General features: G+C 36.8%; 1 protein-coding gene across 4 annotated transcripts in view; it reads right to left on the bottom strand.

Annotated features, from left to right (window-relative positions):
• IL1RAP (interleukin 1 receptor accessory protein) overlaps positions 1-26,804 on the bottom strand; it is a 154,538-nt gene that overhangs the window by 26,697 nt on the left and 101,037 nt on the right. For all 4 annotated transcript variants that reach the window (XR_004734374.3, XM_078350128.1, XM_008981394.5 and 1 more), the window contains exons 5-8: positions 16,440-16,605; positions 13,469-13,540; positions 9,253-9,379; positions 7,204-7,352 (exon numbers count right to left, since the gene is read on the bottom strand). Coding sequence is in view for 3 of the 4 variants with exons in the window: in XM_078350128.1 (XP_078206254.1) it covers positions 7,204-7,352; positions 9,253-9,379; positions 13,469-13,540; positions 16,440-16,605 (514 nt within the window). In the remaining variant the exon portion in view is untranslated. The remainder of the gene's footprint in view (positions 1-7,203; positions 7,353-9,252; positions 9,380-13,468; positions 13,541-16,439; positions 16,606-26,804) is intronic.

The following is a 26,804-nucleotide window of genomic DNA, read 5'->3' as shown; positions in this document are numbered from 1 at the left end:
AGACAAAACCAAACAAGCCTAAAACAAAGAGGAAGAGCTGAAAGTCCAAAAAAGGAGATAAAATACAATACAATGAAAATACCATTTAATCTAAAGGAGACAAAGAACAGATAAACAGGTAGACAGCCAGATGGTAAACTTAAAGACAGTAATAATAATTATGTCAAAGAGAAATGGATTAAACATTCAAGTTAAAAGGCAGAAATGATCAGATTGGATCCAATACCCAATAATATGCTGTAAATACATGATATATATTAAATATAAAATATAATCATAAAAGTATAAAGACACCAATAGGTAAAATTAAAAAATGGAAAAAACATAGCAATTATAAGAAAGCTGGAATGGCTACATTCATATTAGACACAGAGTATTAGCAGAAAAAAAAACAGACTTCATAATTTAAGAGTCAATTAATCAAAAAGATATATCAATTCTAAATAAGCCTGTACTAAATATTACAGTTCCAGAATACATGAAACAAATATTGGCCAAACTGAAGAGAGAATTGGAAAAATCCATATTATATGTAAAGATTGCAACACCATTCTCTCTTTCAATAACTGAATAACAAAGTATATTGGAAAATTCAGTAAAGATATTGAAGACATGAACAACACTGAGGCCAATTGTATTAGTTGACATTTACTGGACACCACACTCAAAAACTACAAAAGACCTGTCTTTTTCAAATGCATATCAAACATTTATCAAGTTAGGCAGTCTGCAAATACTTTCAAGTATAAATAAGCTTAAAAAAAATAAAATCATGCAAAGTATGTTCTTTGGTTACATCAGAATTAAATAAGAGATTAGAAATTAGAATCAAGTGCGTAGCACCATGGCAAAGCTCTCATTACCCATTCCCTCAGTTTTCACAGATACCCTGGAAAGTTGTACGTGAAGGATAAGAAAAGGAAGGCTTGTACCAGTTCATATACACAGCCAGCACTGAACCCAGAACTTGAACCCAGGTCTATCTAGAACCAAAACCTGTGTTTTTCCACTCTACAATATAGTTCTCTCAGGTAGTTCTAGGTTGGAGACAGCTGCTCCTAGATTTTTATCTTCCGTTCTAATTTTTTACATTACCTAAACTTAAATGACAATATGAAACATTACAAATAACTTTATCAAGAGTGAACATAAAGCCAACTCAAAAATGCAAATGAATTTTCATATATAATGTAGTAAAATGATCTGGAAAATTCCAAATGTGTGTAAATTAAGTAACAGATGTCTAAACAACCCTTAGGTCAAAAAGAAATGAAAAGAGAAATTAGAAAATATTGGTTGAGTGTGGTGGCTCACACCTGTAATCCCAGCACTTTGGGAGGCTGAAGCGGGCAGACCATGAGGTCAGGAGATTGAGACCAACCTGGCCGACATGGTGAAACTCCATCTCTACTAAAAATACAAAAAAATTAGCTGTATATGGTGGTGCACGCCTGTAGTCCCACTGAGGCAGGAGAATTGCTTGAACTCAGGAGGTGGAGGTTGCAGTGAGCCGAGATCGTGCCACTGCACTACAGCCTGGGTGACAGTGCAAGACTGCATCTCAAAAAAAAAAAAAAAAAAAAAAATTGAACTTAATTATAATAAAAATTCAACATTTCAACATTTGTTGGATTTAGTTAAAATAATCCTATGAGGAAAATTCATAGTTCAGAATACTGATACTGGAAAAGAAGAATTACTTAAAAATCAATGATACATCTTATATTTTAGGATGATTGACAAAAAAGAAAATGGAACACAGAGTATGCAAAAAGAGGGAAATAAGTATAAGAATAAAGTGAATAAAACACAAAATTCATAAACAGTAAAGTCAATAAAAATATGTTCATTGAAAAAATTAGCAAAATTGGAAAACTCTTATGATTGATAAAGAACAAAAAAAGGCAAAACACAAATTACTAATATCAGGAGTGACAGTGGAGCATCAGTAAAAATCCTACAGACATTAAATAATAATAGGAAATAATCTAAAGAAAAGTATGCCAATAATGTGACAACTTAGATGAAATGGAAAAAAATGCCTTAAACCAAAAATGCCACAAAATGAAACAGAAAATCTGAATAACTAAAAAGGACACTGAATTCATAATTAAAAGCTTTCCCAAAAATAAAGCAACAGGCCCAGATAATTATATGAGTAATTTGTTTGAGCAATAAATAATACCAGTTTTACTCACAGGTTTTCATATAGTCACAAAAGAGGGAACATTATCCAGCTTATGTAATGAGACAAGCCTAACAGGAACATTAGTCAAAGCATTACAAGAAAAAAGTACTACAAACCAATATTCTTCATGAACAAAGGTATGAACAAAATTTGGTGAAACCCCATCTCTATTTATAAAAATACAAAAATGCACAAAAAAAATTAGCAGATGTGGTGGCAGGCACCTGTAATCACAACTACTCGGGAGGCTGAAGCAGGAGACTCAGAATCTTTGAACCTGGGAGGTGGAGGTGCAGTGAGCTGAGATCTCGCCACTGCACTCCAGCCTGGGCAACAAAAGCAAAACTCTGTCTCAAAAAAAAAAAAAAAAAAAAAATTCTTAACATGAACAAAAATCTGTGACAAAATATTGGCAAATAAAATCCAGTAATATATAAAAATGACAATAAATCATGATAATACAAGGGTTTATTCTGAACATGCAATTTCAAAATCATTAAGTATAAATCATCACACTGACAGATTGAAAAAGAAAAACCATATGATCTCAATAGATCCGGGTAAGAATTCAATAAAACTCAACACACTCATTAAAAAAAAAAAAAAACTCAGCAAACTAAAAATGAAAAGTTAATTGCTCATGAAAATAAAGGTCACTTACAAAAAAATCCTACAAATAACATCACAATATATAAAAACTGATTGCTTGCCCTCTAAATTTGGAAACAACACAAAGATGGCTACTCTCATAACTTCTATAGAACATTGAAAAGTTATTAAAGATATGAAATTTAGAAAGGAAGAAGTAAAAATCTGTTTTTTTAAATGGGTGACACAATCAAGCATATGGAAAATCCTAAGAAACGAAACAAACACCACCCTAATATTCAAAAGACCAAGATCAATATATAAAAATTAATTGCATTTTTAATGAACAACTGGAAAATAAAAATTTAAAAAGTACTACAACAGGCTGGGCATGGTGACTGAGGCCTGTAATCCCAGCACTTTGGGAGGCTGAGGTGGGCGGGTCACCCGAGGTCAGGAGTTCAAGACAAGCCTAGCCAACATGGTGAAACCCAGTCTCTTCTAAAATTATAAAAATTAGCTGGGTGTGGTGGTGGGCACCTGTAATTCCAGCTACTCTGGAGGCTGAGGCAAGAGAATCACTTGAACCTGGAAGCTGGAGGTTGCAGTGAACCCAGATCACGACACTGCACTCCAGCCTGAGTGACAATAAGATTCTGTCTCAAAAATAAATAAATAAATAAAAAGTACTATTACAATAGCACCAAAAACAAAATATTTAGGCACACATTTAACAATATATATGCAAGACCTATACACTCAAATCTAAAAAAAAAAAAAATGCTAAAAAAATTAAGATCTAAATAAATGGAGAGATGTATTGTGTTAACAGATTGGAAAACTCAGTATTGTTAAGATTTCAACTTTCCCAGACTGATTTATAAATTAAATACAATCCCAATCAAAATCTCACCATCTCGGCTCCTGCAAACTTCACCTCCCAGGTTCAAGCGATTCTCCTGCCTCAGCTTCTTGAGTAGTTGGGATTACAGGTACCTGCCACTAAGCTCAGCTTTTTTTTTTTTTGTATTTTTAGTAGAGATGGGGTTTCACCATGTTAGCCAGGAATCAAACTCCTGAATCAAACACCTCGTGATTCACATGCCTTGGCTTCCCAAAGTGCTGGGATTATAGGCGTATTCATTTGACAATAAGTTATTAATTTAGGTCACCTTCCATAATTGTTCTCCAGGATATATGCGTCAGAAGACAATCCCCACAAAAAGCTCCATACTTAGGAAATAAGGAGTCAAATACATATGAAAACATCCTGCCACTATAATTCAATTTCCTGCAGATATTTCTATCAAATATTCACATATTAAATACTCTAATGGGTCCTAACTAAAGTAATTGATTGATTTTGCTTACTCCAGACACGAATGACACTTATTTGACTATAAAAGCCTTTGTCAAATAACACTTATGAAAATCTTATGGAAATAATGAGTTAATATTTATTGAGCATTTAATATATAGGTATATATGCCAATAACTGCTCTGAGCACTTTAAAACAAGCTTATGAGGTAGTGGTATTATTGTGCCTACTTTAAATATAAAGAAATTGAGGCTCAGAGATATTTACTTTTCACATGTAGAAATGAGATTTTCAGCACAGGTGTTCTGACTCCAGAGTATAATTATGCAATGCAGGAGAATCCTGATTCTTAGCAGTGTTCCTGAGAACGCGATTTGGGAAACTACCTTACATCATGTACTTCAGTCTTTCCTTTTCACCCTGGCTTCTGAGGAGCAGAAGCAATGAATTACCTTGAATCAATCCACTAATACTTCATAAGAGGCATATACATGTCAGGCCTTTGCTCTTTCAATTATAATGAAAGGTTGACGTGAATCCTATTTTTCATCAGCTTTAAAAAAGCATTAAATCTCATTGCAAAATGTAACAATTATGTGCTATTTTTTTCACTTTTGAATAAATAATAAACACTCTGTCAGACACTAGGAGCCAGGATGATTCTGAATGACCTGATTGCATGTGTAACAAGTCATCATTATTTTTCTCAAGACCATTAAAAACATCCTTGAAGGGATTTTCTGGGATTCTGTGTTAGGTGAGAGACACAAAGAAAATTTTAGACACAGTATGTTTTATGAGCAGCACTTTTCACAAGAAGGCTTTATAATTTTCATTTATTGTAGAATAAAATAGTCATATCCACACAGAAATCATGTTTGTATCATTTAAAATAATTTAAATGATTTTTATTTTAGCAATTGTGGAAACTGATATATTATAAACCTGCTTAAATATTGATACAAAATATTTAAAATGATAGTATTATAATTATTTATTTTTTCTGAGGATAAACATTTAATACCTTAATTGCATACAATTAGATGGTTGCTATTAATAATGTTTCACAATTACAGATAATGCTTCTAAGAATATTAAAAGATATATAATTCTCTTTCTGTTATTTGTTCAGGAAAAATTCCAAATGTATTAGGTCAGATGACGCAATCTTTTTTATGACTCTTGAACTCTGCCATGAATGATTTTTAAGAGGGTATTAATAATTCAATATGTGGCTCTAACACCTTTTTTTCTTCTCTGGCTATATATATATATATATAAAGCATGTGTGTCTGTGTGTGTATTTTATTGAACTTTAGGTTCTGGGGTACATGTGAAGAACATGCAGGATTGTTGTATAGGTGCATACATGGCAATGTGGTTTGCTGCCTCCATCCCCATCACCTATATCTGGCATTTCTCTCCATGTTATCCCTCCCCAACTCCCTACCTCCTGCTGTCTCTCCCCTAGTCCCTCCCAACAGACCCCAGTGTGTGATGCTCCCCTCCCTGCGTCCATGTGTTCTCATTGTTCAACACCCACCTATGAGTGAGAACATGCGGTGTTTGATTTTCTGTTCTTGTGTCAGTTTGCTAATAATGATGGTTTCCAGGTTCATCCATGTTCCTACAAAGGACACGAACTCATCATTTGTGGCTGCATAGTATTCCATGGCGTATATGTGCCAAATTTTCCCTGTCCAGTCTATAATCGATGGGCATTTGGATTGGTTCCAGGTCTTTGCTATTGTAAACAGTACCACAATGAACATATGTGTGCATGTGTCTTTATAACAGAATGATTTATAATCTTTTGGATATATACCCAGGAATGGGATTGCTGGGTTAAATGGAATTGCTATTTCTAGGTCCTTGAGGAAGTGCCACACTGTCTTCCACAATGGTTGAACTAATTTACACTCCCACCAACAGTGTAAAAGTGTTCCTATTTCTCTACATCCTCTCCAGCATCTGTTGTCTCCAGATTTTGTAATGATCGCCATTCTAACTGGTGTGGGATGGTATCTCTCAACATAGTTTTGATTTGCATTTCTCCAATGACCAGTGATGATGGGCATCTTTTCATATGTTTGTTGGCCTCATATATGTCTCCTTTTGAAAAGTGTCTGTTCATATCCTTTGCCCACTTTGGGATGGGTTTGTTTGTTTTTTTCTTGTAAATCTGTTTTGGTTCTTTGTAGATTCTGGATATTAGCCCTTTGTCAGATGAGTAGATTGTAAAATTTTTTTCCCATTATGTTGGTTGCTGGTTCTCTAATGATTCTTTCTTTTGCTGTGCAGAAGCTCTTAAGTTTAATTAGGTCACATTTGTCTATTCTGGCTTTTGTTGCCAATGCATTTGGTGTTTTAGTCATGAAGTCCTTGCCTATGCCTATGTCCTGAATGGTTTTGCCTAGGTTTTCTTCTAGGGTTTTTATGGTGTTAGGTCTTATATTTAAGTCTTTAATCCATCTGGAGTTAATTTTAGTGTAAGGTGTTATGAAGGGGTTCAATTTCTGCTTTCTGTACATGGCTAGGAGAACTACAAACCACTGCTCAAGGAAGTAAGAGAGGACACAAACAGATGAAAAACATTCCATGCTCATGGTTAGGAAAAATGAAAGTTGTGAAAATGGCCATACTGTCCAAAGTAATTTATAGATTCAATGCTATCCCCGTCAAGCTGCCTATGACTCTCTTCACAGATCTGGAAAAAAAAACCCTTAAACTTCATGTGGAACCAAGAGAGAGCCCACATAGCCAAGTCAATTCTACCACTTTTTTATATCATTGGTAGCCTTAAATATTTTATTTGTTTTTAATTTTTCATAATTGTACAGACACAAAATTGTGTCTTATTGTAATCATGTGGATTTTTCAAGCTATATTTGGGCATTAAGGTACTAACAATATCAGAAATAATATTTTGAGTATCTTTACATCGATAGGAACTTTCATATTTTTCATTTAACTTTGATTTATTACTGTGAGTTAGATGCCGCTGGGCTAGGTGCTAGAGCTCTCTTGTTCTCAATCTCTCCTTTTGTCCTTATTCATCACACTGTTACATTTGGAGTTCAGACAGTCATCTCTGAGTGCAGCTATTACCTTTCTGCTTCACCTTGGCTGCTTTGGCAACTTCGCCTTTGGTGCTTCTAGCATGACACACATAGTTGCGCTTGAGATCCTCAGAGGAAACTTTCTTGATGCTCAAAATCTGAGTTCTTGTTTCATCTTCCGTTCTACTGTGACTTATACTAGACATAGAGGGAAGAAAATCAAAGCATTTGAGAACGACTGGAGAGCTACGGACGATGTATGAATCAGACAAGTAAGCAACCACAGACCCCACAACAGGCTAGGGTGAGGGAGGCTGATAAACTGAGCTGCCAGTCATGCAGCGATTACAAAGGATTAATGGTAGGATTCTAATACTATACTATACCATCTATACCGCACACCACCCCATTGTCCAGACTGAATCCCAAAACTGGCTTCTTTTTATAGATCTCTCTTCAAAACAAAATGTTTCTTTTACTTAAACTTCTGAGGAAGAATGCTGTATCAGTTTAGAGAGAAGCTTCTGGGGCTAGGTTCATTTGAGTTTTTATCCAGGATTTGTCAATTTCTGGCTATATATTTTGGGTGAGATAACTAATCTTTCCATGTCTTAGATTCCTCTTTTGGAAAAGAGGAAAGTTGTAATGCCCACACAGTGCCTTATATGTGTTAATTTATTCAGGAATTCTGAAGACTGTATATGCTAATGCATGAATATTAGAATAATGCTTAATAAATATTCATGTAGGCCGTTATTGTTATCCCATTGGAATGGGTGATGCATTTCAGTGATTCCCAAAGCATGCATTCTGAAGACAGGTAGAATATTTTGGTCAGAAATCTGAAGTCTCCCGGTTAAATCCTAACATATAAAAAGGGGAAGCAGTTATGAACAAATAAACTTTGTAAAAATAAATATATCCAACTCTCAGCGAATCAGAGATCAAATGTTACGGGTCTCAGATCAAAATTTAAAATCCCTTTGAACTCCTTTGCTCATCGTGTTGAAAAATCTCTCTGCTGCAGCTGACTGCCATGTAGGTTCTCTTTTTGATTAGGCTTACTGTCAGGTATGAGAATTTGGTTAAGGGCTCTGATTGGTTTAAGTTAAGCTTAAGCTTAACTCCACTGCTATCCTATGAACACTGCGTAAGTTTCAATAGCAGCAAAGTGGAACAACTTCACTTCCCTTATTATTTATTCATTATTATTATGAGAATGGGCTGCAAGGTGTTAAAAACTCCTAAAAAGATCAATAATTCTCCCTGTGAGCCTCCAGCCACATTACTTTGTCATGTAGCTGACCAGCTGCAAATTTTTAATTGATACAGTGAACCAATTCCCATTTGGTTATGGTATGCTTCATTTACTGTGGAATTTTCTGTCTTCAAAGATTCACACTTTCCCCTTTGCCAACCCCCCTAAATAGTCAGGTTTATTTAGGAATAAAATGTTATTTTATTTTAAAAGCGGGTTATATTACTACCGATCTACCTTTAAAATAAAATTTCAAGTACACAAATATATTTAGTTAATATTAAAAAAATAACTAATTATAATGTAACTATAGGTTATGTGAGTTAAGAAAGAGGAGGAGAGAGGAAATGCATGCTCACTGAAATGCAAAAAAACAAAACCTAATTACCTGAGACAAAATTACATAGGCCCAGACACTAGGATCAAGAAAAGGAAAAACACAACTACACTGATAGGTTTCCAAATATCCACAGCCCTCAACTGTGGCCTTTTTATTCATGTAAGATATGTATTCCCTCTGCTTTCATGTGGGTAACATAAATGTGTGAATCTTACTGGGCTTAAGGCAATAAGACGCATGCCCTGTGGACAATCTGATGAAGATGCTCAGCCTCAGAACATTTTAATTCAATTCTCTACTGGTCATCAGGCAGCATCTGTTCCTTGCAGTCCAGTAACGCGAGTTGGGGATGCAGCCACCAAAAATTTGAAAATCTTGTCGACTTTTGTTAGTGACAGGGAGAAATGAGAATATTTATTTCCGTTGACTAGAACAGACATCGGATATCATTAGGTTGAGAAACAAAGGTTAGTCACTCCCTTGCCTGCCCCCATCGATACCTTTCGTTAATGGTTACATCAATAGTGATGTCATCGGGTTTTTTTCCATCAATGGTCCACCAAACCTCATTGCGAGAATCCATCAGAAAACTAAAATAGACTGTACAGGGGATGAGTAGCTCCTCCCCTGAAAAAAACAAAAAAACAAAAAAACAAAGACGAAGTTAACCCATCAGTGTTTATCCTTCACGTGGCTATATTGGTTCTACTTTCTGGCTAATGAGAAGCTATCAGTTATGTGTACCTGAAACTCTGCATAAGAGTAATTTTCTCGTTGACTCCAACTAGAAAATGAAGGTAATGAACCATACTTCATTTCAAAAGAAACAAACAAAACCAAATAAAGAAGGCCATCAACTTTGTATGAAACTACCAAAGTGGCCAATTTTAATATAATCTAAATACATTCTAAAATGATGATATTTGTTTACTAGTCTCTGACTTCTTTAAACAAAAAAAGGTGTGGTGTCTCATACCTGTAATCCTAGCACTTTGGGATACCGAGATGGGTGGATCACTTGTGGTCAGGAGTTTGAGACCAGCCTGGTCAACATGGTGAAACCCTGTCTCTACTAAAACTACAAAAATTAGTCAGGCATGGTGACACATGCCTGTAATCCCAGCTAGTTGGCAGGCTGAAGCAGGAGAACTGCTTGAACCTAGGAGGTCGAGATTGCAGTGAGCGGAGATTGTGCCACTGCACTACAATCTGGCAATAGAGTAAGAATCCTACTCAAAAAAATAAAAAGTCTCTGACAATATCCTTTTTAGCCCTAGACCTCCATAGACTGCTCTTCTCCTTTGTTATTTTCCTCATGAAGGGTAACTAAGGATGGGTTCTCCGTATCTTCCGTCCTTGACTAGGAAAGATGGGGAAATACCATCACACAGAGATCTGGGTGAAGAGGCTCATCTTGAAATGTTCAAGCTCTCAGGGTGCATTCAATAAATTTTAAGGTAAGTTAAAACTAGAAAACTCTACGCTAGCCTTCTGAGATGGAACATGAGCTTAGGGAGATCCGTAGGCAGAAAACAGCAGTAACAGCAGCAACAGCAGCCGAAACATACTTACTAAGAACTTTGTACAAGTTATCGTGCTAAATATTTATACTTATTAATGTTCTTATTTAATCTTATAAAAGCACTGTAAGGTATTTTGTTTTAAAAATCTATGTCTAACAAATGTAAAAATTGAAGCTTAAGGATGCTAAATGATCTTCCTAGGTTAAATCATTAAGTAAAGGGCCAGGATTTGACCTAGACTGACCTTCTCTCCCAGTTTGCCCAGAACAGTTCTGCTTTCTGCCTGCTTTCCTGGTTACCTATATTAATAGGTAGTGGCTATGTTTACTCACAGAAAGTGTCCTGGTCGCCCGCATTTGAACTTAGGCTTGTCTGAATGAGTGGCCATACTCTATCTGCCCTCCCAATGCAACTGTTCTTAGGTTTTCCTCTCCAGTTTTCCCTATCTGTATGTCACTAAGAAGATAAAGGAGACATGGATTCAACAGTCTTTCTGTAGCATAATTTTACAGGTAGAGAAATAGATTTATGTTAGTAATAAGGGTTTACCCTGACAGCAGGAAGAGTATTCATATGAATATATGAAGCCATAACTAATTCTAGGAAATTCAGCCTTTTAGCGTGTTCTCTGTGTTTCACAAAGCAAGTCATATTTTCAAGCTTGTCTTAACTTTTTTGGTATTGTTCTCCATCTATGCTGATCACTATTATCTTTTTTCTTGAGAGTAAAATCAAATTTCTATGTCAACATATATAACACAAGAGCACTGTATCTTTATTATTGTTTGTTGCTATAAATTATTCATACCAGAAAAAATGTCATATTTAAAATTCTCAAAATAACTTTGGCACAGGTCAAATCTCATTTTGTTAAGTCCCTGAGCTCTCTCTCTTTTTTTTTTTTTGCATCAGCCTCTTCCCTAGCCACCCTAGCCCCCTTGCTCCAGAATGCTTTGCTGCCTGCCCTGATGTCAGAGCTACTTTTACTCCTACTCATGTTAATTTTAGAGAAACATTTAATGTTACAGCCTTTCTTGCCAACTGTGCTCTGCAGAAACCATGCAGCTTTTCTGACACGAAGACTTACTGCCCCTGCTCCAAAAAGAACTCCATACATTTTTTTCTGAGGCTTATTGACAAGAGGAACCAAATAGAAATAATAAGGATACACAAAATGTTCCCTAAGATTGCCTATCATGGTCAGTGTTTTAAGCTTTGTGCCTCAGGTGCTCATCCAAACACTGGATGGCAAAGAGGTCCACATCCATGTTCCACATCCATGTTAAACTGTCTGGCAAACAAATGGTGCTTGTGCAGCCACCAGTTCAAGTCATCAGCTGCAAAAATACACAGCGAGCACATGAGGCCCCAATGCAGTGTGGGTAGGAGCACCCTCAGAAACATCACACTCAAGTTACTGCCACTTGACCAGTCTAGCAACTGCATGCAAGTCAGATAAGTTGTGCTTATAGCTTAAGGCAAGTGAGCTGAAGACTTCAGGGATATCCTGAGATATCCCGGAGATACTCATTGGGGCTGTATGTCTCTTGCATCCATTCCACAGACTTCTTGATTTTTTTTCATTCTGTGGTATATCCCACATACTCTCTACTGACCACAAAACAGGTACTGCCTGAAAAAAGAGGTGTTTCAAGTGGAGGATCCATTTCGACAGTCCCCGTGTCTGTGAGCTTCCCATTAACAACTATATACTGCTTTCTCCACCTTTCTTTTTATTCAATGGCATCCTCTGAGTTGTTTTCACCCATTAACAACTATTATCTTTAGCACATTTGAGACAGATGCTCTTTATACCTCTGTGAAAGCTGTCAGAGTCAAAATAGAGTCACTTGTGCCACATTCTAACGAAAAAAAGTTGAAAGGTTATATAAAAGGGACCTCTCAAACACACGGACCTATTATAAAAACTAGTACAAGGACTCTGAGATCCACTATATTGCACAAAGGCCAGCACGATCCTTACACAAATAATGTTTCTGTGAGGAGGTCCGAGCACCAATTGCCAGTCAAGCTTGGACTGATGTTACCCTGTTACTGATTCTTATAACCAAGAATAATTATTTCAGAACAACTTATGTAATCTTCCTCACTATGCCTTTCAAACTGTTACATTCCTATGCTTCTTGGGTATGACTATGATCCCAACATGGGATGCCATAGCATGCATATTCTTGGATTGCTATCTGCAATTCATTCCTGAATAAATCCTTTTCTTTTGGAGAGCTATTATCTTTGCTGTTATGTGGATTTATTGTAAGTGATACCACATAGAAAATAATAAAATTTTCTTAGTTTCCTATTCACTGAACTATGGGACGCTTTGAGTCAAAAGAACAACATGGGGGCGAGGTGGCTCATGCCTGTGATCCCAGCACTTTGGGAGGCCAAGGAGGGTGGATTATGAGCTCAAGAGATCAAGACTATCCTGACCAACATGGTGAAACCCCGTCTTTACTAAAAACACCTTAATTAGCTGGGTATGGTAGTGCACACCTGTAATCCCAGCTACTGGGGAAGCTGAAGCAGGAGAATTACTTGAACCTGGGAGGTGGAGGTTGCAGTGAGCCAAGATCGCACCACTGCATTCCGGCCCGAGAACAGAGCAAGACACTGTCTTAAAAAAATTAAAGAATAACATGTTATCTGTTCTTTTGTCAGTTAGTTATAAATTATTTTTGTCTAGAATAAAAAATTATGAAAACTAAAAGAGGAACAGTAAGCATTTAATAGTGTTCTCAAACAATGTCTACTAGTTTTTTCAGTTGTTACCTATTATATTCACAGTCTTGCCTCCAAGATTCACTACTGACCTTTCATAGCGGAGTAGGAGCTTGAAGGCTATTTGAATCTTGTGCTCATGTTGCAACTTTGGCAAACCAAAGCCCTGTGCAAGCTAAAGTTTGCATCAAACAGAAATCTCTCATCAGCAGAGTAAGATGGCTAGCAGTGTGAGAGGGGAGCAGACACCAAGAGTGAAGCAAAAAATTCTTGAGTTGCCCATGAGATCAGTGAAGTAACTGTTCTCAAGAGCTGCCTTGGTTTCTGGCATTTCCGTTTGCAATTCATGTGTTTCTTTACAACAGTCATCTATTTTCTGCATTAACTTAAATGACATCTCATTGCTTGTAATTAAGAGAATCTAAGTGAAATTCAGAGACACAGCTGTAATTACCTGGTTCTTTTTCATAGACCACATGATCATTAGGTGAATGGATCACAGGGGGGCCTGCATTTTTTGGAGAGCCTGTGGTAGAGGAAATGAAAAAGGGAGATGATGTTAAATTACACAGCCTTATTCAAAAATCTGCTCTTCTCTGAACCTGGCCTAACTTCCTGGCATAGTTTGTCAATTGTTTTAGAGAAGGCCTATAGTGCAATATATACTCAATTACTATATTTCATTCATTTAAAACAAGCAAAGTATGAAATAAAGGAAATACAGATTTGATGTCTACCCCTAGTTCTCGACATGGGCTCCTAAAACCCTTATGATATTCTGTGAGATAGGGGTAACAGGAGCATCTTTCATTTTAATTTTGTTCTTAGTCCCAAATTCTTAATACAAGAGCTTCTGAGACCTTTGGAATCTCTAGAGTAATGTGTATCTTTTTATATGCTAATGAGATGACTGGTGACTAGGGTTCCTATATAGCTTCTGGATGACTGCTAGTAGCCAGAAAGATTATAGATTATTAAACTCAGTCTCCAGCTTTTACCCATTACTGGAAGTTTGAGAGTGTGGCTGAAATTTCTAGTCCTTTTATTTAATAATGCCTATGTGATGGAACCTGCATAAAAACCCAAAACAGTGAGGTTTGGAGGGCTTCTGGGCTAGTGAGGACATCCACAACTGGGAGGGTGCAGCCCTGAACTCAGGACCCTTCTAGACCTCACCCTATGTATTGCTTCATCTGGATGTTCATTTGAATCCTTTATAATATCTTCTATAATAACCCAGTAAGTGTAAGTAAAAGGTTTTCCTGAGTTTTGTGAGCCATTACAGCAAATCACAGAACCTGAGGAGGAAGTGGTAGGAATCCTCAGTTTGTAGCCAACTCAGACAGAACTGTGGGTAACCTGGGAACCCACTGCTTGTGACTGGAATCTAAAGTAGGGGGTGGGGCAGTCTTGTAGGAACGAGCCCTTTACCTGTGGGGTCTGTGCTAACTCCGGATAGCTGGTGTCAAATTGAATTAACATGTAGGACATACAGTTAATGTCTTTAGAAAAGGTGAGAATTACTTGGTGCAGAAAAGTCACACATTTTGAGCATAAAAAAAATAGCTTGTACTTTCCAAAGAAACAAATAAAATATACTAAGTAGCCTCCATGTTTCAGGTCAGATTGCTTAACCAGTGTTGCTTTTCAAAGCTTACATGAGATAGATGTCTTATGCTGTATAATAACTGATTGCTTTCATGCCTTAATCAGTTGTTTCTTCTCTCTACATTTCTTCACATTACCCAGAGTATCTAGTATGGAACCTGGTTAAGTATTACATTAATGAGTAAATAGATGGAAAATTCACAGTCATGATGTTAAGTTTGGCACATTACTCTACTTGATGACTCTTGAATTCAATATTCATTCAGTTGAATATTCATTTATGAGATTGCTGCCCTTTATAATATTTAATACTCCAAAACTTAAAAAAAATAACACATTGAATAGAGTTGTTAGTGTTATCTTCCAAAGTATGGGCTCCAAAGATTTAATAACCAAGTTCTAATGCTGATTTGGTCATATACTAACCATATAAATATAAGTATGCAAAAGCAAGGTTACTTGATTTTTCCTAATTTTTGAAAAGCTAAGTTTTTGTAACTCTAAAATGAGGATAATTAAAACTCACATCACAGTTTCATTATGAGAAATAAACTAAGTAATATTTATTAATGAAATGCTACTGGTATATAATAAATACTCAATACTTCACAGCTTTGAAACAACAAATTGCATTGCTTTTAAGTTGAGAAAGTAACTCCCAATGCCCAGATGTGTCTGTCAATTTTTATATCTATTAATCACAATGCCCAGGTATGGTTATTCCCAGTTTCCCCAAAATGCGTACATTTAAGTACATATATTAGAAGCAACTGCCAAGGTGAATACAAGGTGAATATAAGGTTATATACTTTTAGAATTCAGTCTGTTTTTTTCTTATGAATTAATCCCTGGCTAAGCATCATTTAGAAAGTAAGCAGAAAAAGAAGAGAAGTGATTACAACATTGCTTGAATACTATGTGACCTATATTGAAGCCTTTTTGTAGGTAACTTACACTCAATCTGACGTCAGACCATTAGAAAAAGCCCTGAACATAGACATGGGATTTAGAATTACTTCTTCAAGTTACTCACTGAGTGTCTCTAAACAGGTTACTTCCTGTCAGCCAGCCTAATGTTTCCATCTATTAAAAGACAGGATACGACAAAATATTACCCAGTTATGCCATCTTTTTTAATACAGTGGACACAGTGGAATCTAGGGCTCATCCCCAAAAGCCACATATCCACACCATTTTTCTTTACTTCTGGGTTTGCTACGAGTTTGTCAAGTCTGTCTAGGAACGGCCGTTTCTTACCCCGATTCTCTTACTGCAAAATAATGGTTGAACATTATTGCCAGCAAATACCTTCAGCAATAGCTACGGCAGTCTCAGTATATAGAATCACAGAGTTTACTTAATCCACGTAAAACACTCTTTTGACAAAAATGTTACCTACCGTTCACTGATTCCTTACTGCTTGCCTAAAACTGTATTAACACAATAAGGATATTATTTCTAATATTCTTAATCAATTTTAGTTGTAGAGTACAGATAAAGACACAGACCTGGTTCAAAGTCATGTTTCTAATAAGTGGCGGTGATAAAATCTGAACACAGATCTGTCTGGTACTTCCTTCCCTCCCCAAACTACCTTTACTTCATTCATTCATTCGCATATTCATTCAGTTGACCCAGAGTTACTGAACGCTTACTATGTGCATGGAATGGTTGAAGGCTCTAGAGACAGTGCTGTAAACAAAAAATATGAATCTCTTTTCTTATACTATTTACGTACTAGTGTGTAAAAAACTATTAAAAACCATAATAAGATGATCACATACTTGTTATGTGTTCTGGATACTGATCATGCTTACCTACTATCTTTACAGTCAGAGTCCTGGTGAGATGAAATGTACGTCCATTTTCTGGATATGTAACAACACATGTGTAATTTCCATTATTTGAAATTAAGGCAATGAGAAAACTCAAGTTCATACCTTCAGGTACTACATTATGAAAATTCTGTATTTTATTACAGCCCTAGAAAAAGTAAAAAAATAAAATTTTACTTTTCAGATACATACATAGAAAATATACAAACAGCACATGCACATTCACATCTAATTTTGCACAGGACACCTAAATATCCATGCGGCAGTTTTAATAAAACTATTTTGGTCAAGTATTTGATAAGATTTCTGCAAAGAATAAACGAAATACAGGTCATTATCTTTTCTGTTCATGAGAAATTAAAATTCTAAACTATAGTGTGACTTTAAAAACACAGGCTTCCTGTCTCAGGATCAAATTCTGGGCATCCTATGTTGAGAGTAAAGCAAAGTTACAGTTTTGAAATAATGACTAAGGATTTAGTAAGCAATTTCTTTTTATTTTCGTAATATTTCTTCACTGATTATATTAATTTGGGAATCCAGTCATTCTGTCTGATAATCCAGGCCTAAATTTAGATGTTTGATTTTGGCATTTTTAATCGCCCTGTTGTTTCCCTGATCAGATATTTCCAAACTGTTTTGTGTTTTTCTTTTACTTTATACCTTTTTTTTTTTTTTGAGATGGAATCCTGCTCTGTCACCCAGGCTGGAGTGCAGTGGTGGTATCTCAGCTCACTGCAACCCCCACCTCCAGGGTTCAAGCAATTCTCCTGCCTCAGCCTCCTGAGTATCTGAGACTATAGTTACATGTCACCATGCCTGGCTAATTTTTGTATTTTTCATAGAGAAGGGGCTTCACCATGGTGTCCAGGCTGGTCTTGAACACTTGACCTCGTGATCTACCTGCCTCAGCCTCCCAAACTGCTGAGATTACAGGCATGAGCCACTGACTTTATCCCATTTTTATAATTGAGTATCACAGATTTCAGAATCTAAAAACAAAATATCTTTATGGGCCTTATCAAGACCTAGGAATGTATTTCTACTTCTAATTCACATTTTCATGTAACTGTTGGCATTTAAAGTTGTGACATTGAACTATCTCATTCAACATAACTAGAGTCCTATTTCAAATTCTCAGTCTCCCTATTTGGCTAAATTATTACTTTTTGCAATTTTTGAGAAAAAAATCAATACATCATCTGTGACAAAGATATATGTTGAACATTTACTTTTAGAAAAGCTTTTGTTTTTGTTTTAAATATCAGTAAGTCACCTATGACAAAAAGATTAGGTTATCTCTAAGGCTTTTTACATCTTTAAATTTCTGGGAGTCTACTACTTGCCTGTAATTTCAATTTTTTATATTCACACATTTCATCTTTAATATTTGTATGATTAAGGTTTTCTTTAACTCCTGGAGCATGTATTTTGAAATATGACACTTATGCAGAGGCACATTTTGTAATGCTTTGTCACAGGAAATGCTTATTTTAAGAACAGCATTGAACTTCCATTTCATGGAAAAGATCATCAAGAGGAAGCTGCTATAAGGTCGGGTAACGTATTTTTTCAGTGCAGCTTCTCCTGTAAGATAAGTAATACTTCTAGGCACTGTCACATCAGCAAACGATTTCAGTATCCTTAGGTTACCACAAAGGATAAGGTCTCAAAGGCCTGTATTCTTATAAGTTTATGTCAGATTTGGTTTGAATTGAGTTTACAGTATCAATAGAACTCTTTTATTTTTGTGATACTTTTCATTTAAACAGTTCAAAGGTATTTTCCCCTCATTTGTTAGCTCAGCTGTTCTTAAATCCCTGTGAAGTAGACAGATCAAACTAAACATGCTGTAGTTTTACAGACAGAAAAAAATGAGACAGATATTCTAGGTAACACAGTGGAGAGCTGAAATTCAGTTTTTCAGACAGCTGAATAACAGTCTTTCCCTAGCTTCTTAACTAAGAACGAACACCCCTCCTCAGCAATGAGTTGAGTCTATAAAAATTATACTAAGACATGCACTTAACATGTGCTCTGCCTCATCTCATCCTTATTCCAAACATGTCAAGTTTGTAATGCTTTTACCTCCATTTTATAGATGAATGAACAAAGCCTAGAAAAGTTAAGTAACTGTCAACGTCACACCATAGACGGTGTTAAAGCTGCTATTTGAATTCGGTTTTACTTGTTTCAAAGTCCTTGCTTTTAATTTCACCTGATACTGTCTCTTCATTCTATACAGTAGCCTTGAACCTGTGCTATGCCTGGAGCCAGCCCAAGTGAAAAATGTGACGTGGTTCTATCCCTTAAACCATTGATTCCTGCAATCAGTGGTAAACTGAAGAAGCCCACTTTTGAGGATGAGAAGTCAATTATTATTATTGAACTTGTCAACAGTATTTCTTTAAGAATGTGATGAAAGAAACTTTTTATAGCTGTTTCAAAGCTACTAGGCCTAAAACATTTTAGAAATAAAAGGAATATTTTACATTCTAAGTAATATGCATGGTGAGGATAATTCAGGGCATTGTTACACTAATGTCCATTAACATTAACTTATTGTGTCTGGTTAGCTCTCTCCTTCTTATGAGCAACTCTGTCTCTAGACCCTTCAACACATGTACCTGAGACACACAGCATAATTTTAAACATAATAAATAGTTACGTAATAAACTATTAACTATTAAACATAATAAACTATTGCTAAAAATAAATCCTGAAAATGTTATACTGATTTCAAAACCATTTATTTGGAATCCAGAAGAAAACAAACTTAAACAAAGATTTAGATTCTCCCAAGAATAGGAAACATGCTTTAAAATATAAGAAATGAGTTAACAGTAAGAGAATTTCCACATGAAGCAAACACTTGTTTGACTAGGAGACAAACAAATCCTTCAAATTGACCCATTTGTTCCTCATTCTGAATTCAAAAGAGAGAAGTTAAATAGAAGAGTGATTTTTCAACTATGCCTTGGTTGCTGTGGCAACAGGCCACAACATATAGGTAAAGAACAACACAAGAAAAAACTTTGGGATCCTTCAACTGAAATGAATCATGTGGGTGGTGGAAGAATGGCATGACGAAGTAAGAACAAGTGTTTCCATTCAATAAGCCTACAATATGTAAAGAACTGCATGAAGGCGCAAAAACGGAAAAGACACAATTATTCAAAGTCTAATGCAGGATTGCAACAAAGCAATAAAAATTATACGGAGACCTGCACTTAACATGTACCCTGTGTCATTTTATCCTTATTCCAAACACGCAAAGCTTGCAATGCTTTTACCTCCATTTTACAGATGAATGAACAAGGCTTAGACAAGTTAAGTAACTGTCAATGTCATACCACTAGACGGGGTTAAAGCTGGAATTTGAATTCAGATCTACTTGTTGCAGAGTGCTTGCTTTTAATTTCACCTGATACTGTCTCTTCATGTTATACAGTAGCTCTGAACTTGTGCCATGCCTGGAGCCAGCCTGAGTGAAAACTGTGATGTGGCCCTATCACTTAAAACAAGCTAATTTCTTCAATCAGTGTAAGAGAAATGTAAAATGCAATCACTATAATAATAAAGACAAGATATGAATGAAGTGCTATCAAAGTACAGAGCAGGTGATTTATATGACCTGATGCGGACTGAAGGCCTTATAACTTTTGAATTTGGGTTTGTCTTTAAGTCATGCATCTTGAGTCCTCAGAGGCCCTAAACCACAATAAAAGGCATTTATGGGCAAGGGAGTGTGGAATAAAAACTAACAACTGAGAAAAACTTAATGAAGAAGAAAGATTTGGGCTGGTTCTTGAAGGATAAACAGAATATTAACATCTATTGAGGAAGAAGACAGAATGGGAAATAGACACTTCAGGAGCAAGAAAAAGTATGAAGAACTCACCTGTATTGTCTTAAGTTTTTTTTCCCTCCCTGTTAGGACTTAAACTACAATATTATAATGCTCTGTTTTTATGCAGAGTTCCTCCTTTGGAAAATTAAATTGTATGAGGGCCAGTGGAGGGTAATAAGTTCTATATCTGCATGGTCAGAAACTTGCTCAATACTTGGTGCTTGGTAAACACTTGATACATTAGTGTTGCCTTATCAAAGGTATGAATGAGAAAAGCCAAGAAACGAAAGGCATGGAATTGAGATCTTGTAGAGCGTGTAAGTGCTGATGAGTATTTGGAATCTAAGACATTGGGTGGTGGGTTGTAGGATGAAAAGGGAAAGTAGACATAAAGATACAAACGGTTTAATTGAGATATAAGGTTGGAACTGTTAGTAGTATCTACTGAAGTTTTTGCATCCAAGATTAAGTTGATATAAAACATATTATACTTTGCTATGAAGTCTCAGAAGAGTTATATAAACTAGTACTTTCAATAAACAGAACAAAGTCATTCAAAGATTACACAGCAAATATTTACAAAGTCCCTCCTATGAGCCAGCACAGCGTTAGGTGCTGGGTATACAGTAGCCAGAAAAAAACACCAATGGCCCTTAATTCCTTCAATTATTTAATCAATTCCTAAGTACAATATAATTGGCTCAGTTTTATGTTGTGTGCTTGGTATGCAAGGGAAAGAGAGATAGGGAAAGAGTGGCCACTACTTATTAAAGAAAAGAGAAATGCAATCACTATAGTAACAAAGACAAGATAAGAATGAAGTGCTATCAAGTACACAGCAGGTGATTTATATGGCCTGATGCGGCCTCAAGGCTTCATAGCTATTTGAATTTGGCTTTAAGTCATGAATCTTGAGTCCTCAGAGGCCCTAAACCATATGTCAAATGAATGTATATGCATATGCATATAGAATTATATGTGAATAGCTCTGAAAGAAAATATGATACACACTCTTTCACACTAAAGTTTGAAAATCCAATCACCATATAGGAAGTGCAGGGAAAGAAAAGAGATAAAGAACCAATCTAAGTTGTCAAACAAATAGAAGCAAGCATTTAAAAAATACAGCCTTCTACACAGACCTTGAACTAACTTCTCAACACTATGTGTGGTGCCAACAAGAAGGCCAAGCCTGGCACCTTTTCAGAAATGTTCTTTCCTGATAGCACTTAATCTAGAAAAGCAAATATTTTCCTATTTTCGAAGAAATATTTATAAAAATGTTTGACCGGTTCTGATTAATTTCATAATAAAAATTAAAAGTAGAGGTAATATATCAATTTTGATAACTACTATGTATGAGTACAAGGAAAACTAGCTTTGAGGAAAGTTATAGCTAAAATGATATCTATTCAGATAAATAGCATTTGAGAGTATTTCTGCAGCTGTGATAAATGTAATCTACAAAATGCCCAATAAAATGGTTCCTTTGATCCTTGGTGAGAAGAGAAAATTTTCTATGCTTTTATAAGTATCTCTAAAAATAAAGTTTTAAATATCCAACTAGAAGCAAGAACATTGATACAGTAATACAAAGTTAGGATGGCGTGCCAAAGACTCTAAATTAATCTCATAACATTAGTAACAAAAGTAACAATAAAAGGATTGCATCACCTGCAACTTTACTTCTACATGTTTGGAAATTCCTATGTGAATAAACAGGCAGTCTCCCATTTATACACATATTATATTTCAGAAGTTCTTTTATAAGCCAGCTATTTGAAATTCTGTAAATCACTTAAAACTGTGGTTTGCTTTCCAGACTAGTTACAAAACCTGGCTTATTCCATAAGTATTTACTGAACATCAGTTTAACTCACAGAAGTTAAATTAGAATACATAATGTTGAATTAGAGAATTGTGAATTCTGGGTCCTAAATTAAAAAGAAACTCTGCCATGCAGAAAAAAAAGAGGAGAGAGAAAGAGAAGGCATGTAGAGGAGGACAATCCAATCCTATCCCATTCATTCAGCAATTCTGAAATAGAAACATTTGGTTTTCTGTTCCCTGTACTCTCAGTTTGTCTGAGACTCCTCTGATTTCTCAGGGCTCTCTATCCAAAGGTTTCCCTATGTCCCACAGTCCCATTCACACCCCAGTATGTGTTCAAAAATCACCCTGCCCTTCCAAAATGTCCTAAGCTCCAAAAGTAAAGACGGGACCACCGTCTCTACATCAGTTCTAGAGAGAACAGTTTTTGTAACTGGCCTGAAACCCCAGACTCTCCCATTAATAGCTATATCGTTTGGAATCAATTATACAGGGAAATGTAAATGTGTGATTTCCTGACACATTACATAGGGTAGAATCTTAGCTCCTAGTTTCATGGCCTTGGAAATATTTCTCAATCACTCTGTACCTTGGTTCCTCAACTATAACATTGGGAAAACACGACAGCTTATTTCATAAGGATGTTGAAAGAATTAAGTAAAATTAAGCATTTGGAACAATACCGGTGTTCAGCAAATGTTAGCTGTTATTGTTTACCCCTCTGAATTGTTACCTTTCCTAATCTGTCAAAACATGATAACTCCCTTGCAGAGCTGGCATTACCTATAAACAAAGAGCACACAGCAGACTGCCTTGCGACTACTGAAATGTAAGAAATATTAGTTTCCTCTTTCTTCCTTAAGATTAGCAGCTTTCATCTTTCAGATAACAGGAAAGCAAATTTCCTGAAACTTATTATTATGAATCTATCTTTTAATCCTCATAGACTCATTTGCATTAGTAAAAGAGACATTGTAAACGTGCTCTCTTTTATTAATGCAGATAAGTCCATGAGGATTAAAAGATAGATCCATACAGGTAGGAACCAACAGAGGTAGGAATCTCTTTTGATAACAACTAAAAAATAATTGCTGAAGAAGGGCCAAGACACCTAGGAAGATGCTTGGGGATGATTGGAAAAGGCAGAAAACAGAAGGAAGATAGCTCTGGTGTTCAGAGATAGGAGGATGAAGTGATCAAGAATCTTTGTTTTGTTTCCAAGATGGCAGAAATCATAGGATTACAGGTGTCAGTTGATTACCCAAAGGTAGAAAAACAGAAAGCAATATATCAGAAATTATTAGCAATCTTTACTTAATCAAATAAGAGAAAACATGACTGGTTGTTGTCTGTCTATTTTAGTCACTGGAATGTGGTTGGATATTGACCATGATAATTGTTTTAAAGCTAGGACTTTTTCTGTCTCCTTCTCAGAATTTATGTCTCCATTTACCCATGAACAGTATCTCCAGAATATGGCATCAGCTCAGTTCTCTCCTCACTTTGCTCAGTCTTCTTAAGTGCTTCACCTATCACATGAATGCATCCAATTCTTTGTCTTTAGCTCTGATTGCTCTCCTAATCTCCAGACCCATAATCATGTAACCACTACCTGCTAGTCACTGCCGTCTGCCACCCAGATGTCTCACAGACATCAGCAACTAACTTAACATGGCATTACCTCATCCATTACTTACTCCCTAAACATGCTCTCCTCTGTTACTTCATACCTTGGTCAATAGCACCATGTTATCCTGTCATGAAAACCAGAAATCTGGAAATCACTGGAGACATGGAATAAGATATTACACAACTCTGCTCTCAAGAAATATGTAGTCTTACAGGATACATATCTCTCTCTTCCTAAAACCAAGTCATTTTTCCTTATCACTCTTATGGAATGTGGGAGATCACTCAGAGTGGTAGGAGAAATTACAGGGAAAGGATATAAACCTTCTTGAATGGCCAAAAGGTTTTGCATAGTTCTGGGGAAGAATAAGCTGAAGGCAGCTGTTCTATCCTGAGGCAGAGGGGGAGGAGTGGGTACAAGGAAGTTTAGTGGAATTTATCTTAAATGGGCTTGTTTACTCATGTTGTCCTAAAACCTACCTTTGCTCATCCATGAGCATGACTGCTCCCTATGAAGGGGAATGATAATACTAATTACTCACAGGTTGTGTTTGCTCTAGGCTTTAGGCGTTATTTCTGTACTGAATATAAGCCAGCGGCTCCAGCTTATCGAGGCTACTCACTCCCCAACAGTCCCCTAGCTGCTCTCATGCAAAATACCTGTGCCTTAGTCCTCCTGTCATCCATCGCTCAGCCAGAGCCTGCAGGACAGACTCAGCAGTCAGTGGCCTGTGTGAGCAACGCTGCAACAGATCACGACGGAACCCACCAAAAGAAAGGTGAAGAGGCTGCACAGTCAGTAAGTCACTGGTGCCCACTCAGGATTTCCAAGTTCGGGGGAATTTTCAAGTTAGGGTTTCATCATGGGACAACAGTTATCTGCTCAATAGAAACAGTATATGAAAGTATTGAAACAGCTGCCTAAAGCTAGGAGGGCCTCAGTTTTGCAGGCTCAGTTAAGGAACGTAATGCAAACTTTTGTTTCCCATAACCCATGGTTCCCAGAAGAAAGCACGCTAGACCTAGAGCTCTAGGAACGAGTGGGGAGAAATCTTAAATGACATCATGCACAAGGGCAATGGGTCCCAGTAACATCTTTAAAGTATGGCCCCTAGTCAGAGCTGCTTTGGCCTCGCTCTATACAGCAGAGCCTAAAAAAGGGAGGACGAACCATCACCCACCTTACTGCCTCTTCCTCCTCCCTTGGCCCCATAATTACCAGGTAAAGATACAAAAGAGGAAATGGAGGTTTATCCTGAGCACTTTCTTCCAATAAATTGGGAAAAACACAAGGGATGCACTGCAGCTATGGGGCCCCGTCTTAGGCAAGCGGCATTCAATGGGGAGCTCTTGGCCTGCCCTATGGTAATTCAAGATTAGTAATGCAATTGGGTATATGAACCCATTTCTTTTGATGTTTATAAAGAAATAATAAAAAGCATTAGAAAAAATGGAGTGGCTACCCCATTTACAAAAGGATTAATTGAGGCCATAGTAAACAACTTCTGTATGACTCCACAGGACTGGTCAGTGTTAGCTAAAACAACATTAGAGACCAGTCAGTACCTCCTCTGGAAGGCAGAATATGATGAATTGTATGAACAATCAGCCAGCCAGAATCAATTGGTCAGGCAAAACACAACAGCTGCTATGCTCCAGGGGTGGGGTTCCTATGTCAATGTACAACAACAATTAAGTTTTGTTCCCAAAGCCTATGCACAAGTGTCTTTGTGTGCTCTCAGGGCTTGGGACCGAATTCCCGAAGGCGGAGTCCAACAGGGATTCTTTGTGAACGCTGGACAAGGGCCTCAGGAGCCATTTGTTGAACTTATCAATTCAACCCAGGCAATTACAGAACAAATTAATCATGCATAGGCCATCGATATCTTATTGCTGCAACTGGTTTATGAAAATGCTAACATAGACTGTCAGCAAGCAATGCAGGCAATCAGAGGAAGGGCAGCTACAGCTGGAGAACTTATACGAGCATGTCCACTGGTGGGGACTGAAACACACAAAGCCAAAATATTGGCTATGACATTAAAGCCTCCTAAAGTGATAAAAGAGATAAGATCAAATTGCTTTCTATGCGGAGAGCTAGGTCATATGAAGCAGAAATGTTCCAATAATAGAGACCAAAGTAACTTAGGAAAAGAAGCCCATCTATATACCCCCAATGTAAAAAAGGGAAACGCTGGGCAAATCAATGTAAGTCCAAATTTGATTAAAGATGGCAAACCCCGAAGTAATCAGATGGGAAACTTCATGAGAGGCCAGCCCCAGACTTTGCTCCAAACTGAGGCAATGCCAGCAGTCTTCATTGATCCAATGGAAGGTCCACAGTCCTCTCTCTCAGAGCAGCCACCTCTAGGAGGACAGGACTGGACTTACTCTTCCCCAACGAATTAACACTAAAAGAAGGAGAAGACCCTAAAAGGGTTGCAACAAGGATCTGGGGCCCACGGCCTCCGGGATCAGTGGGATTGGTCCTAGGTTGATCAAGCCTATCCAATAAAGGAATCAATGTGCTCACTGGGGTAACTGATAGTGATTATCAAAGTGAGATATTGGTTATGATAGAATGCAAAGGTCTGCATATTCTTCCCCTTGGTTCAAAGATAGCTCAGTTATGACTTTCACCATACTGAGTCCCCAATACCCAGGGAAAGGAAAAAAGAAGGGGAAGTTTTAGAGGCACAAGAACCCCAGGAGTATATTGGAACCAATTAATCCCTGATCAGAGACCCATGATTACCTTAAAAATCAGATATAAAAAATTTACTGGCTTATTGGACACAAGGGTGGGCATTTCAATCATTAGAGATCAAAACTGGCCAGAAACTTGGCCTTGGGTCACTAAGAAACAAAAAATTGTTGGCACTGGGAAGTGTATAGAGCCAAGCAGAGTGTACACGCCCTAATATGTTGTGATTCGGAGGGAAGAAAGGCAGTTATACAACCTCTAATCGTGCCCATACCTGTTAATGATTGGGGATGGGACTTATTAGCCCAATGGAGGGTCACTCTGCAGACCCCTT

This window comes from Callithrix jacchus, chromosome 15, assembly GCF_049354715.1.
Source record: "Callithrix jacchus isolate 240 chromosome 15, calJac240_pri, whole genome shotgun sequence".
Classification (NCBI taxonomy): Eukaryota; Metazoa; Chordata; class Mammalia; order Primates; family Cebidae; genus Callithrix; species Callithrix jacchus.
The sequence above is the reverse complement of the archived record's forward strand: the minus strand, read 5'-3'. Positions and strand labels throughout refer to the sequence as shown.